Raw genomic sequence first — 16419 nt, forward strand, 5'->3', positions numbered from 1 at the left:
AGAGCGACGAAAAATTGAAGTAAAAAGAATTGAGTAAAAAAGTAGGTAGGTATACTTTTAGCCAATTATATAATATGATGACTACAACAACCGCAATAGGTGATATCAGTGTAATAGTATTAGGCACGAGATACCTATATATAAAACGACCCTGCAACCGGCACCACCGGATCGACGTCACCTCCACACCCTGCCGCACGATGGTGAAGCGGGACGCCGACGACCGTCAGCTGGCTGCGAGAAATCAATACGCACGTCCTATATATGATATTCGCCCCCGCCGCCACCAGCCGCTCCGTCACGACTGCAGTGGTTGTACCTATACGACTTTACGTCGCCAGAGACCACGTGATAACAGAGCAGTAACAACACGCACCTTATCAGTTGAATCATATAGTTCAAAAACCTCGGTTACAGCCACCGCAGGCAGTCCCGTGGACGACGACGACGACGACATGCCAACCAAATATTACTCAGTGTACAGTCACCGGTACATGATCAGCAGGTAAGCCATACGCACGTACATAATCATTACATTGGGTGATAGGTAGGTGATGAGGCGGTGAGGTCGAATCGTCACTTGGGGCCGTGCACGATAATATACTGGGCCAATGGCCAATGCAATGTATTATTATTGTACCGTAAAGCCACTGTACGTATAGGTCTGAGGACCTATTATACTGCAGACGTGTGGAATTCCATCGGCGTGCTTCGATGGCCCGTAAAAGGTTGTTGAGGTCGTGAATTGTTTTGTTTTTGTTTGTTTTTTTTTTGGGGGGGGGGGGAGGGGGGGAGGTGGAGAATTGTAATTGTTTTTATATAATATACTGATATTGTACGTCATGCAGATCTTGGCCTACCTTCATCGATGACGAGAGATTATGAACAACGAAAATGTTTATACTTATAATATGAAAGATAATGTTGTTGTAGGTCCTATAACAATATTCTACACCCGACGGTATTAAATGTAAAGTTTTTTTCAAGAATAATGTTTACGATTTCCTTTGTTTTGTAATTGACGATCCTGGTTAAGTTGTATTCAGAGCCATATTATTTAGGTACTGTTTACATAAATGACTGGTTTTTTTTTTGTTAAATTGACATTGTTTTATTACTCTTATATAAATTCACTATTATTTTTTACGAGTAATATTATATTTTTATAATTTGTAATTTGTTAGCAAAATGTATGATATTATCATCATCATTATAGCATAAATGCCTTACCATTATTAAACATTGAAAATGATCAATCTAATAAATTGATTTTTAAATCTTGTAAATTTTTTCATAATTGGGAGTTTTTTTTGTGTCCCTGTGCATAAATTCCCAGTCCTGGTTGTATTGCTATTTATTTTGGAAACAAAGAATGATATGTCAAGTACCTATTTTATGTAGGATAAATATACCAATTTATGTATCGATACCTATATATCATTATGTGCCATACTTATTTAGTATTTATTTTTCATATGTAAAAGTTTTTATCGTCTGGCACATCCTCGTTTGAATTCCATATTATAGTATTTTTTTCTTTCAATTCGTAAGAAATTCAAAACTTATAATATTTGAACCACAACTACAAATAATACCTTATTTTCATAAGTAAAGACGCAGGTACTGCAAAACTACTTGTATTAGTGTCGAATAAATTGCCTATTCAGTACCTATCTTTACATTTTTTAAATTACATAATTAAACTAGGTATTACTATAGGAAGCGTTTATTTAATATATTTTTTATATTGTATTTATAAAATTATGTTATTTTTTATTATATTATTAAACCTAATAACAACTAAAAATTATTGATCTATATAAAAAGTTAGTTATAAATTAAAATATCCGTAATAAATACAATAATTATTATAAACAAATTAAGATAATTAAAATACTTTTAAAGTTTGGAAAAGTTTGTACACTTATTGTATAGAACTAAAGACGATTTAAAGGAAGTGATATAGACTAATATTATTTATATGTAGGTATGTTTTTATGTTTAAGTAAATTTGATATAATTATTTTTAAATAAATTATTCAACTTTACTGGGATTTAAATATTTAATACTACTCAACACTATATAAGTAGGTACTTATAAAACATTCACTTTTATTCAATTACAAACACAATAAATTTACAAAAATACACAATATATTTATATAATATATGCCTATTATAGACATGTCTCAATAATTTGAATAAGACCTAAACACTAAAACTATGAAAACCAGGAAAACTGGTGGGCATGTAGATGATTGAAAATACTTGCTCTTATTATCACTATAGCATGTAATAATTATAACTAAATTTAAAATAACCTTTAAGGTATAGTTTTATTTTGAGTTGATAGGGTGCTATCTAATATACCTTATTTGTATATATGTAAATTATAGAAAAATACTGTGATAAATAATAATACAGTACAAATCAAGTAATCGCGTAACTATACTAAAATAGTGAGGGTTCTAGATATAGAAATAGTATTAATATTTATTTAATTTGAGATTTAATTATGATATAATATAGTGTAGTAGTATACTATACATTTATTATAATACGTTCTTTAATGGCAATGGACGAGTTCTTGTATATTTTGACTTTAATTTTATTTAAAAATATATTCATTATAATTATTTATACTTAAATTTTAAATTAACTTAAAGCAATGACACATTGCCATCTGACATAGTTTCAATCTCATTAAAAAAATCTAATAAAGGTCAAACTCCTATATTTACAAAGAATCCGCAATGATGATTATATAAAAAATACATTTACTTGGACGTATGAATAATAGACAAAGATACGACGTGTGTAAACATAACTATACTGTGTAATTGTTTACTTTATAGTTATTACTAATCAAAGATTAGACTATAATTATATAGTTATACTATACTAAATAGTGATGATATAAAACATACATTAGTCATAATATTATAAGCCCATAATACTATAATGAATTTATAATCTACATTTTCATGAATGAAAATTACATTGTTAACGCCATTATTTGTTTTAGATTCTAGTTCTTGGCTTTACAATAATTAAGTGTGTTTTTTCTGTGTGATATCGTCTTATTAGATGCAAATTGGATCTATTTGGTACTATAAGGGGATCACACGTTACACGTAAACAATTCAAATCGTTTTCAATTTTTCGGACATGATATTATTTTTAAAAAATGTTGGCTCTTTTTTTGTGGCATTGACATTTGACTTTTTTTATTTATGTATGATAAAAATTCGTTTATGATTAAAAAAGCTTGGATATATAATACAAAGTTCTTCATAAGTTGTTCTTCCAGCAACTAAAATATATATAAAAAAAAAAATATGGACATTTTTTTTTTATAGACATTTAAAATTACAATTTTAACAAAATTCGGTAGGTATAGGTATAGGTATTCAAACAATATCGATTTCAGTTATATTATCGTAGTTAATTAAACAAATACTTGAACATTTTCACCTTGACGGTGCTAACACAATCAAATAATATTTTCATAATATTCAAGCTATGTTTTATACTATTGAATGAACCTATTCACACCATTCTGCGGTATTGACCGGTATGTCGGCATTGACCTAGTAATATTAGGTACATGAAATGTTGTTATTTATAATAATATCATATTATAACAATGTATATTGTTTTTTTTTTCGTCAAAAATTAGTTCAACCAATGCTGGCCATTTAACTAATATAAAAATAGATTACTAATATCAGTATAAATACATAATAAATTATTTTTAGAAATATTTAGGCTGACAGACAGTCTCCGGTCAAATTCATTTTTGGTAGAATCAAAATTATTATTCATTGAATTAAAATTTAATACACCCGTTATTATATTAAACTATTATAATAGTGACCTACTCAATGACGAGGTACACATTTAAAACCTACTATATAGCAGTTAATAATAAATACGATACAATTTAGTAAATCCAAATGTTGTTCTTAAGAGAACGTCGCACCTGCATGTGTTGTCTCCGTCTTACACACGTACGACATAGACGAAACGCGTTCACTCAGTCTGAGTAGTATTTGCTCAATTTTGGTTTTAGAATACAAATACATAGGTATTATTCAATTGAAAAAATAAAATATTTTTGAAAAAGTTACAAGTCGTTTAAAAATATTGAAATGGTCGTTATTTCTAAACAATATATTGAGTGTTACATTCGGAATAATGAAAGAACCAAAATTGAGTGAGTTCTACTCAGACTGCGTAAACGCGTTTTGTCTTTATGTCGTACTTGTGTAAGACGGAAACAACACATGCAGGTGCGACATCCTCTTGATATTTAAAATAAAACACGATAGGTATAGTTATAAATAGGGCTGGGATTTTAATGACCTAAAAAATCCCAAAAAATGTCCTAAAAAAATGCTTTTATAACTTAAAAACTCTAAATAATGCCCTAAAAAAACCCGAAAAATGACCTAAAAAAAATGCTTTTATGATCTAAACATTTTTTTTTAATAATTTAAAAAAAACTAAATTATCAAAAAAAATTAATTAGAAACGGTGTTAACGACGACAAAACTCGTACTGAACGTCGAACGATATCATCGGACGTTGATTTTACCGATTTAAGATTATTTAACAGGAAATGCGGGTAGAGGTTACTCAAACCTTGTCCGATAATATAATACGAATTACGAGTACCTACTTATAATCTGTTATATTTATTTAAAAACCATGTTGGTGTAAAAATCTTAAAATAAAATTTAAAATTCATACTTGGTTTCCAAAACTCAAAAAATGCTCCAAAAACTCTAAAATGCCCTAAAAAGTTAAGAAAATGACCTAAAAACTAAAAAATGCCAAAAAATGCAAAATAAACTTTCTTATTCTCATTCAAATGTACATAAAACAAATTTGTGACAAGACGATCATTGCACAGTGAGATTAGGAAAACAATGCAAAGTGCATCGAAATCCCAGCCCTAGTCATAAATATAAATGTAATTGAATATAGATGACTATTATGGGTTACAGCTGTTCGGTGAAATACGATTGGGCCCGTCTAATCTTTTTACCTGCAAAAAACGCAACATGTTTGCGCCCCATGAAATATAGGTGCTGTCCAGTGTCCATATAAAACAATTTTCCTATACAGTATTTAAAAATACAGTCGGACTTGGCTAACTTGAAGTAGGTAGTTGAAGTTAAAAGTTAAAATTAGCGAAGTCCGACTGTATTAATTCATGGCATTATAAATATTTGTCACATATTTTTTTAATTATAAGTATATATTTGACAATAATTGTACGCCTTGATGAGGTTTTTCAACCAATAACCTTATCGCCGGTCCTTCAGAAGGAGCTAGAAGTGCCTAGAAAGACTAATGGGTCAGAACCATTCCACCGACATTATAACTCACAGTTTTACACTTAACAACCCGCTTCTATTCATGAAGTTATTAATAAATAATATATTATTAGACATCCAAAATGAAGCATATTTAAAAATAAATCATATAAACAAACTTCGAAAAGAAGAAAATGAAAAATTTAAATTTATTATGCAAACTTGGACAAAATTAGAACAAAATTAAACATCTATACTAGAATATTTGAAAATAAAGGGACTACAATTTTGTAGCTAAAAAAAATTGTAATTTGGAGTTTTCGTAATATTCTATTGAGCTAATTTATGATAATATATATTAAAAAAAATGTAAATTATATTTTTTATGTCATGTATTAATAGCTTTAAATAGTGAATTGTGCGTACTAATGTCTAAATACAAAAAAAATACTAACTTAGCCAACAATATTTTGTCGTCAATAATAAGACTGTAAAATTGGGAAGGACAATTAGTAAAAGGATAACACTTATAATACTGATTAAACATACAATACTGATAATATAAACATTATTTAAAGGTTGATATTTAATTAGAAAAGTTGATAATATTATTTATTTAAGATTAAATAAAAATTATCCTAACAATTACAATAAGGTCAAGGGTAAGGTTGATTTAAGGTTTATATACTAAGATTATTAAATGTTGATGGCATTGGCGCAACTAGGAGGGGCTAGGGGGCTTAGCCCCCTGACTAAGATTTAGCCCCCCACAAATATTCCTTATTGATTTAGATATAAGCCCCATATAGGTTATTTTAAATAAATAGTTTTGTTAACCCCCCAGAATTTTAACCCTAGTTGCTCCTATGGTTGATGGTTAAATGTTGAATCAACTTGGTATTCTGGTTTATTTAACCTTTATGGAAGCTTTATTTTAGATTAAAACGATCATCGTTTAATCAAAACTCAACATTATTTATTGATCAACATTCTGAATCCAACATTTCTTAAAGGTTCATTACAAGTCTGTATGTTATGTGGGTAAAAGTTTATTATTACTATCATTTTGACAATTTGAGATAATATGATTTCAAAATTATAAAATGTAGAATAATAATTAATATGACGAAGTAATTTAGACTCGAATTGAAAGTGTCATGTTTTTAAAATTTATTTTTATACTTTTAGCTAGGTATTGTATAACTTTCTTTAAGTTTGTTCAATACAAATTACTCTGACTATTTTGCATATGATTTTAAATCATTTGAATTATTAGTACCTACCTATGTATGAGTATGGATATATAATATATGTATCTCAATTTGAATACAAGGAAGTAGAAACATTAATATGTGGATTATATAGGTACACTTTTGTTGTATTATTACTATATGCGTTGTTATATTATGTTTTAAAATAATATTAACCAGTGATTATTATCCAAAAGTTAAAAAATATGTAATTGTTTGTTTTATAAGGAATTTTACTAGAAAAAATAAGAGAAAGGACAATTTGGGACTGTTGCCGGTTGTACGTGACTTGAGAAACGGGGCCGGCGATAGCGCAAGTGATCATGGTAACAACAGAACGAGAAAGGACGATTCGCTCTGCGACATCCTGTCGAGTAAGCCAATACGAACGATGGTGGACTTCACGGAAATAATGTAATTTTTTCTTCGATATCTTGATGTATTATTTTTTTTTTCTATATTAAAATAGGTCCGTCATTCCGATTCGTTATCTGCTTGATCATCGTAATGGTTGTTTTACTATACAAGTCGGTTTACATGGATTATTTCCACTTGAAGAATGAAAAATCTTCCATATCGATCACGAAGACTTCATGGAACTCTACTAAAACGTTATATGGTCGGTAAATACGTAAACTTTAAGCGAAATTAAATATTTCATTAACAAAACATGTATACATATTATTTCCATTTCGCAATAGTAGGTGTATTACACATATCATTATATTCATACAATGACATTTCATTAGGTTTGAAATATTTCACATAATATGACATGGTATTGCATAATATTTGCAAATGTTGTTAAAAATAAATTCTAGTTTATTGGCCATCATTTTAACGACGGACTTGTCAACTAATTCACTTTCAGCAGTGCAGCATTTATGTATCCTATCCAGTGTTGGGAATTATCTAGAAAAGATTTTTTTTAAATAAATTAAATTAAAGTATCTAGATAATTTTAATATAATAATGCCCTTACAAAAATTATATTAATGAATAAAATTATACATTTTTTTAAATTACTTTATCATTTTACAAACATGAACTACGAGGCATGAGCACTTTAACCGTTTTTTTATTTAAGATTATTTTATTTTATAAATAATTTAACTGACCTAGGTCCTTTAAAATAATACATACAATGAACATTAAAAAAAAAAGAAACAAAAATAGATAAATAATTATTACAAAAAATTAATTGACAATAATACATTGGTACATGAAGTTTACATACAATTATACATTTTTTTTTTAAATAAATAGATTTAGCTTATATTTCACTATTTCTTAAAAATAATATAGCATTGTATTTAAAACTATCACGAGTAGTCAAAAAAAAATCTAATGAATCTAATGAGGAGTTAATGTTATTAGCTATATTTAACGCGTGCGGGAAAAATGAATCAGCATCAGATTTTTTTAGATGGTAGGGAATAATAAATCATTCTTTACTTCTAGAGAAATGTGATGGTACGCGAATGCCTAATTTTTTCAATAAATATTTTATATATTATGAATGAACATGAATATTGGCACATTTTCAGAAGAGGCATCCCTTATTGGTTTTCCAATGTCTTATTTTATTTGGAAATATTACTATATTTATTATTATTTTCTTTTTTATAAATCTTACAATTTTTACTTTTAATAACTGAGAAAAAAATACAAATTTCAAGCCTTTAGGATACTAATTAATTTATGTATGTAATTTTAGGATATGATGACGGAAAACCAACAATTGAAGTAATCGAGATTTTACCAAATTGTGGTTTACAAACCATTTGCTCAGATAATGCTTTTCCAATTCATATATATACAGGAAAAAATAAAACAGATTTTCCGAGGTTGTGTATCATGGGAAAATAGTATGTATTCAAAATGTGTTTTGGAAAATGTATAGAGCATAATGTAATCTTAGTTTGAATTTAAACTTCATTAAATCGTTTAATATAATATTTTTCCAACTATACATCACTTTTTACCGATGTCCATATCGCTTAATCATTATAATAGGCGTGCCTACATATATTACGGGTTAAGAAAATGGGTGGGCATTGGTTTCCTTTAAATAATGTTTAAGTGAAAATCGGATTATGCGATAATAATAAGACATTAACAGGTTTAAGTTAAAGTGTTGATAAAAAATTCCCATTTTTCACAATTTTTGTTGTATACTTTCCAGTTTATTTTGAAAAGTACGGGAATTATTTTACATTCGGCACCTCAAAGAACCAAACGTAATCCATACTACGCATATAATCTAAAATAAATAAATTTATAATTACAATGGCTATATTTTATCATATAAATTTAAATTATATTTACCTAATTAATAATTTGTATTATTAATTTAATAAAACTAAGCAAAACATTTTTGAAACGTGATGATAAATTTATCGTGGTACCATTTGGATAATTTTAATTGATTTTTAAGTACAACTTGGATCCAGTTAATATGGTTTATAATTTTATACTCATGTGTTAACCATATTCATATAAAATTTGATATCTTATTGTTGAATATTATAGTCCAATATCACATACAAAAGACGAACGATACCCCGCAAATTAATCTAATGTCATAGCCTGTATAAATAAAATGTACTACTTAAAGATGTAAATTAATTAATAGAGATTATTTTATTAAAATTATAATAGATTATTTTATTTTAAATTATAATAGATTATATTTTGTATTTAATGTTTTTCAAATTACAATTAATAATACGGGACGGATTAAAAAAAAATATATTTATAGTTAGGTCAATATATAAATTCATGAATCATTTTATTCAGAACTTTTAAGAAAATCACAGACCATTTAAAAAATCAAAATGTTATTTATATTATTGAAGATTCACTTGTAATTTACTAATACGTTTGCGAAAAGAAAAGTTAAACTATTATTTAGGTATACATATACCTATACCTACACTTATGTGATTTAGTGAAAAACCACTAGATAATTTATAGTAATTAACTAAAGGCTTTAAAATTATCAAAGGAATCTACTAACACTTTAAATAGATTTATATAAATTTATTGAAAATGATTAATTGCATCATGTAATTTCGTATTTCGATAAATGATACAATAATTATTTTTTTTGCCCTATTGTTCCATTTATTTAAAAATAAGGCAAACAAGTATATGCATAAATATATACATGATATACATCTCAAAATATCAGTAAAAATGTTAAAGTACTGGAACTAAACATAATATCCTGAATATTTTGTACCTTAATAATAATATATGATATTATACATTTTTTAAATTTATATAGCGTCATGTCATTCAACCGAACTGCAGGTGGTCGTGGCATCAACGTAGCCGTGATAGAGTCAACTACATACACCATCATGGATGTTAAAAACTTTGATACGTATGAGTATAATAGTTCTAATTTAGATGAATGGCTTGATCACATGGTTAAAGTTGGGGATGTTGTAATATTTTTTACATTTGACGAGGCATCTAAAAAATTAACAAAAAACACAAGAAATGTTTTATACAATATGGGTAAGTAATACTAAGTGTATTCAAACAATAAAATAAATTTGGGACTGTCTTAAAAAAATAAGATAAAGATAATAAATTCAAGATAAAAAGTTTAACATACTGCAGTACAATACTGTGTTTAACATAGGTACATATTTATACAATAGACATTCTTTTTACTAGAATAGGTACCTATTTATTATATACATATTATATCTATTGATTTGGACTGATTTCGTGTTTCATTAATAATTTTTTCACCATATTTAAAATTTAAATAATGATAAAATATTAAAATTATAAGGCACATAAAATAGCTTTTAAGTTATAGGTGTATAAATATTATTATTTTTCAAATTCTATGTACCTATATCTATAAAAAATATTTAAGAACCTTATGAAAATAATTATTAATTAGGAAAAATATCTAACAACATATTTTATAACTTCATTTTTAACGGTCAAATGTAATTGCAAATAATATTATACAGCCCACAACAACGCTATAATTTGTATGATTAATAAAAACACAGGGAGTGGGAAAATTCAAGACTTATGGTACAGATGTCAATGGTTTATGGTGACACAAAAAGGAATTCAAGGCATCACGCCGTATGAAAAAATCACATATTCGCATAAGAACAATTGGGCAGATGTATTAGATGAAAAATTATGTGTTCCATTTCAAAGTAAACTAAGAATATTGTCAATCACTGAAAACACGGCCTATTATATTGATTTTTTTCTTTCGATTTATAGTAACAGGAAACCCAATTGTATCTGACGATTTGTCCAATCATCAACTGTCGTTTTGTAATGCTACATTTGATGAGTACACCGAGTATTGCAATGAAAGTAAGCCATATTTTATCGTATAGATTATTCTAATAATTATTATACTTTGATACAATCGACTAAGAATAATACATTTTTGTACGTTTACAATAATGTTACCCATACAATGTACAATTAAAATGTTTTTGCGTTTAGGTTGGTCTAAGTTAAAATATTTTATTTTTTTAAATTCTTATATAATTTAAACTAACGTAATAAATAAAAAATTCTGTCCGCCGTAGGTGTTCATCGTCATTGAATAGGCTATTGTAATGCATGTGTTAAATTTTGAATTGAAATAATATTTAAATCATTGTAGCTATACCAAAAAGCGAATCTGAGCGGAGTCTGTCAGCTTATATTAATTCTGAGGATGTTTTATTATGCTATTAGTAATTTATTTGTCTATAAGAAATACGGTTATTTGAATTAATTTTTATCAAAAATCATATCGTATAATATAATATAATAATAATAATTATAATATTATTTCATATAATGTCTATCTGTTATCTACATATAATTATATAAATCAATAAAATATTCATTAACGTACAAATTCAAACTAGAAATGTATATAAAAACTGTGCAAATATATTATGTATTTCTTATATTTTTATGTTACTGTAAAAAAACTTACGAAGAACGTTATTACATTTTCAAACTTTTTGACTGAGTATAACCTTTACAATAAACATTTATAAAAAAAAAACTATGACATTCCAAATGTTAATAAATGTTTAAAAACAATCAAAACATTTTGAAAAATATATCATGTCTAGAAAATGTTTATATAAATATTTTGTTTGACTTCCAAGTATTTATAGATAATAATTATTATTCATTTTTAATGTAATAATAATAAAAAAAAAAAAACGATTATATCGAAAACTGGCGTTACAGTGTATAATATATTAGTTTTTTCAAATATTTAAAAAGTACTGGGATTTTTTTACTTTAGATCCCAAGTAATCAATTAGATCCAATCAACCAGAAACCACTCTCGAAGTTCAATATTAAAACATTGTTTATGAATACTGTTAAAAATGTTTTCAGTCACCCAAAAAAATATAAAAATAATAAGATATCATTTATGTTATTATAAAACCAATATACAGAATCCGCTCCGCTCAGAATCTATGAAATGTTGAAATACAAGTTTTTCATATTTGTATGCACTTAATTTTTATCGACATTCTGTTAGGTATTCGTTTTATATTTTTATTTGTTTTACAAAAATACTCTAAATAGTTACAACATTATTATTTTTTAATAAGATAAGGCTTAAATGACATTATTTACTTATTACATTAATATACCTAGCTATTATATTTAATCTACAGACATTCATTTATTTACAATATATGATAATATATTATATTATGAGTTATATTATAATTTTGGGTAACTTTGAAACTCAAATTCTTTTGGCTTAGAAATAGTTTTATTAACCAACAATTTCTTACCAAATCAATTATTATTTAATATTTTTGTGTTTCGAATCGAACATTTTACGATTTTACTCGTTATATCAGCTTAAAATGACCAAACAATACTGATATTGATGTATTTACTATTTAGTACCTATTTGTTTTTAGTCAGTGTCCACGACCGTTCGACATAATTGCGTTCGATTCGCGCGTACCGATACTCATAATAATATAATCTGTCGTTAAATTAATTTTTCCTCCTCAAACAGTTTATGTCTGTGTGCATTTTTTTTATATACTGCTTCTCGGCGTCGATAGAATAATTAATATACCACCACCATAGCCGTCGCATCCGTTATGATTGACGGGTGAAAAAATGTGTTACAGGTAATAATGAACACACCGGAAGCGTTAATTACGGTTACACGAGAATCGAGTCCCGAGAAAGTCACCGATCAACGCCTAGTCGATTGCTTGACCGAACGGAATAAACGGGCTAATCGCCACCGAGTTGTTGTATAAGTATTATATTATACCCAATATATTATGTTATCGATTATCGATACCAGTAGCGGTTCCAGAGGTTGTTCAAGGGTGATGGGAGGGAGCAGATTTTCAAAAAATATTTTTACGATATATTAGTAACGACCCTAATAAAATTCGCAGCACAACCATCACCGACACGTATGAAATACCTATATCCAACAAATTTGTTAACAAACCTAATGTTGTTGGATTTTTTCCGGTCTTTGTGTTAGACTTTGTTAAAGCTGTTAGAGCCTTAGACTGTACTTTTGTGCTGCCAACTATACTCCAACAGCACAACTATATGGTTGTGCTGTAAACGTTATGAGGGTTTGTATAATGTGAAATTCTATTGTCGGCAAACAAGACTATACTATATATTATAGCTTATAAGTTTCAACAATATATTGTAACTGCATATAATTAAAAAGTGTAGAATATTAGAAACGTGTAAAGCGTTGATTAGGTTACATCCCTATTCCATACGTAGGTGTATACTGTATATATATATATTTTATATATATTTATTTATTTTATATATTATTACTATTATAGGTATGTGTGACGTGCAAATACAATAATACTATATAGGTTATTTTTTCATTGTCGAATAAAAGTAGTAGCGAGCTTGATCTAATATTATAATTTTATCACGGTACACGAAATTTAGATTTCATATTATTATATTATATTATAATATTCAACATGTGTCCCGTGCTACTGCAGTAGCAGCCTGCGGTCTGCGTATACAACGGGCCGTCGATCACGGAGGCCACTCGACGATTAATCAAACGATCGCCCTTTCGACGACCCTTTATCTCTTTCTTTCTCTCCCCGTTTTTTTTTCCTGTGGGCGCGTTAAACGATTTCACACGGGCCAAGTTTTCTGAATAAGACACCTATAAAAGTAAATTACAAACAGGATACACACCGAATCCGAAGATAATCGGACAAAAATGTGGGTAGACTGCCCGAAGTGACATTGTAATACAATGCATAATATGTAAAATGTGGTGTGCAAAACCCCCCGAAATTATAGTGCCTTTTAAACGCTTTATTACGGCGGATGCCAGATTTAACTGCATTTTTTCTACGTAAAATGTCTCTAACCACAGTTGTCGTTGGGGGGTTAATGTGCGACGGGGCATTGTGCATATTATCAAATGTCAAGTATAATTTACTCATGTTCCATCCATAACTAATTCTTGAAAAAATTACCCGTATACACGTACGCATGTATAGGTACTAGGTAGGTACCTACAGTATATACGACACAAATTAATATTAATTTTTCATCAGTTTGTATATTATGCTAATGTTTTTTAATACGAACTTTGATACGATCCGAAAATGCAGTGCTATATACTGTTATAATATACCCACAAAGAGTAACTTTGTAACTAAAAATAATTATTAAAAAATGTTTTTACTTAAATAAAAAAAAATTTTAAAAGAGTTGGTTGTTAAAAACGTTTAGAAATGTTTACCTATACCTACCTCAATTTCTCGTGAACAATATAACGCTTTAAAAGTTCGGTATACCTATGTATGTATAATAATAGTAAATCGATTTATATAATATACCTAAGAGACTGTATGTTTAATGACGATAATAATGTGTTAAATAGAAAATTTATTTTGTTATTTTGTTTTTTTCCTTGCACAATCCCAAGGAATAATATATACGTTCTTAATTATATACGCAGTAGTACAATACCTACCTATAAGTACGATTTGTGTTATATTTAAAAATGTATAACTATATTAGGTAGCTGGTAGGTGGGTACTAAAATTACTTATAAAGTATAATTTGTCTTGCTATATATTACAATGCTATAATATTTAAAATATATTTATTATAACTTTAAGTATTGAAGTATTCTGCACGTTTTATTATGTGTTTACGGATACCTAATGGTTTTGAAACTTATCAAGTAATGTTATGCAAATTGAAACCTCTGTTAAAAATATATAAATGAATAAAATAAGTATTCTAGCATAATTTGTTCAAATGTTTATATTTATAATTTTAATTTATTAATAAATTGTTAAACAATATTTATTATTTCAGAATATTGGATTAATTTTTTCTTTCCTCTAATTCAAATAGAGTGATAATATAATATTATCTATCTGTTATATTATTATTATGTGTTTATTCGTACAAATATTCTTTTAAAAGTACTATTATAATTTAACATCATAGTTGGATTAGTGGAATATTTACAGGAAGGGTTTGAACCCGTCGATATTTATGAATGTACATTGTACACCATGTTAACTTTTGTATGAATTTGCGTGAACGCGTTTTGTCTACGTATTGCGCGTGGGCCAGAGAGAAAGAAAACAAACAGTACGCTGACATACTCTTAACAGATATTATGTTGTATATATAGCTTGTATTGTATACTTATAACTTAAAAGTTAATATTAACTTAAATAATACTTTGGTTTGTCCTCAAGCATAATTTCATTGTAACTCAACTCTTATATGGATCGTTATACCTATTCACAACCCTGTCTTCAATACGTATTTGTCTTTTGTTGTCTGCATTTCCCGCAATCTTATCCTCCACATACATTCAACAGTAGGTATTCTAGTCAATAAATTTTGACTCAAACGTTACATTTCATCGGATTCGCTTTGGCATAGTGTTCACGACGAGACTACTGAATTTCTGACGCATCCAGTATCATACTCCAGGTTTGTTCATATTTATTTCATTCATTGTGTCATTAAAATTCCATCTTCTGTAGTTCGTCGTACACTAGTCTACGTTTCGTCTCTAGAATCAAAAATGCAGAATTATTACCACCGATATTGTAGTTTCATTGCCTTAGAAATCCTTTGGTTTTATCTTTTGTATTCTCGGCTATACAATTTCAGTCATTAAATTATTCCATCTCTCGTCTTATATATGCGTGACATATTTACTTTATGACAACATATATTAAATCTTCATACTGGTAACCCGTCCCGTCAAAGACAAAATGTAATGCTTTTGTTACCAATCCTAGTGACCTTGTCTATCGCCATTCCGCATTCGTCATTTGTCATGATGCTTGTTGTAAGTTTTCCAACAATTTTTTCCTAAAACTCTACGAGTAAATACAACTGTAATATATAGGTACTTTCCGTTGTCTATCCATAATAAAGTATGTATACTTATTGTTATAAAAAATATTTTTGTCTATTTTTTGTATTTTTATAGTAATCATAGTTTTTATATTTAGTAAATACAAAATATATATATGAACAATTTTAATTCCACTAAAATATTTTATTTATTAAAACAAATAAAAAATTTTAACTGTCGTAAACGCTGCAATTGATAAAACTATATAGTTACCTAAGTACTTCACTAACCAATTTTTTCTTCAGATAGTTTCAACGGATTTATGAAGTAATATAAACATACAGTAATTAAGTTATGTTTGAAAGATGTGCTTAGAATATATCCAAACTAGAAAACATAACATGATATAAACAATTTTAAAAATGTTATCAATGTATTATACTTTTATCATTTTCTCAAGTCAGTGGCAGTGATGGAC

The 16419-nt window shown here is 27.6% G+C and overlaps 1 protein-coding gene across 1 annotated transcript; it reads left to right on the top strand.

The window, feature by feature from the left end:
* Positions 1–355: 355 nt before the first annotated feature.
* On the top strand, positions 356–16177 carry LOC132936819 (protein FAM3C-like). Its single transcript, XM_061003595.1, has 8 exons — positions 356–505; positions 6800–6945; positions 7041–7190; positions 8289–8439; positions 9861–10096; positions 10609–10764; positions 10835–10930; positions 12727–16177. The coding sequence occupies exons 1-8, from the start codon at positions 456–458 to the stop codon at positions 12828–12830; spliced, it is 1089 nt and encodes a 362-aa protein (XP_060859578.1). The 5' UTR covers positions 356–455; the 3' UTR covers positions 12831–16177.
* The last annotated feature ends 242 nt before the right edge of the window (positions 16178–16419 follow it).

The sequence above is a fragment of the Metopolophium dirhodum genome, chromosome 1 (genome assembly GCF_019925205.1).
Source record: "Metopolophium dirhodum isolate CAU chromosome 1, ASM1992520v1, whole genome shotgun sequence".
Classification (NCBI taxonomy): Eukaryota; Metazoa; Arthropoda; class Insecta; order Hemiptera; family Aphididae; genus Metopolophium; species Metopolophium dirhodum.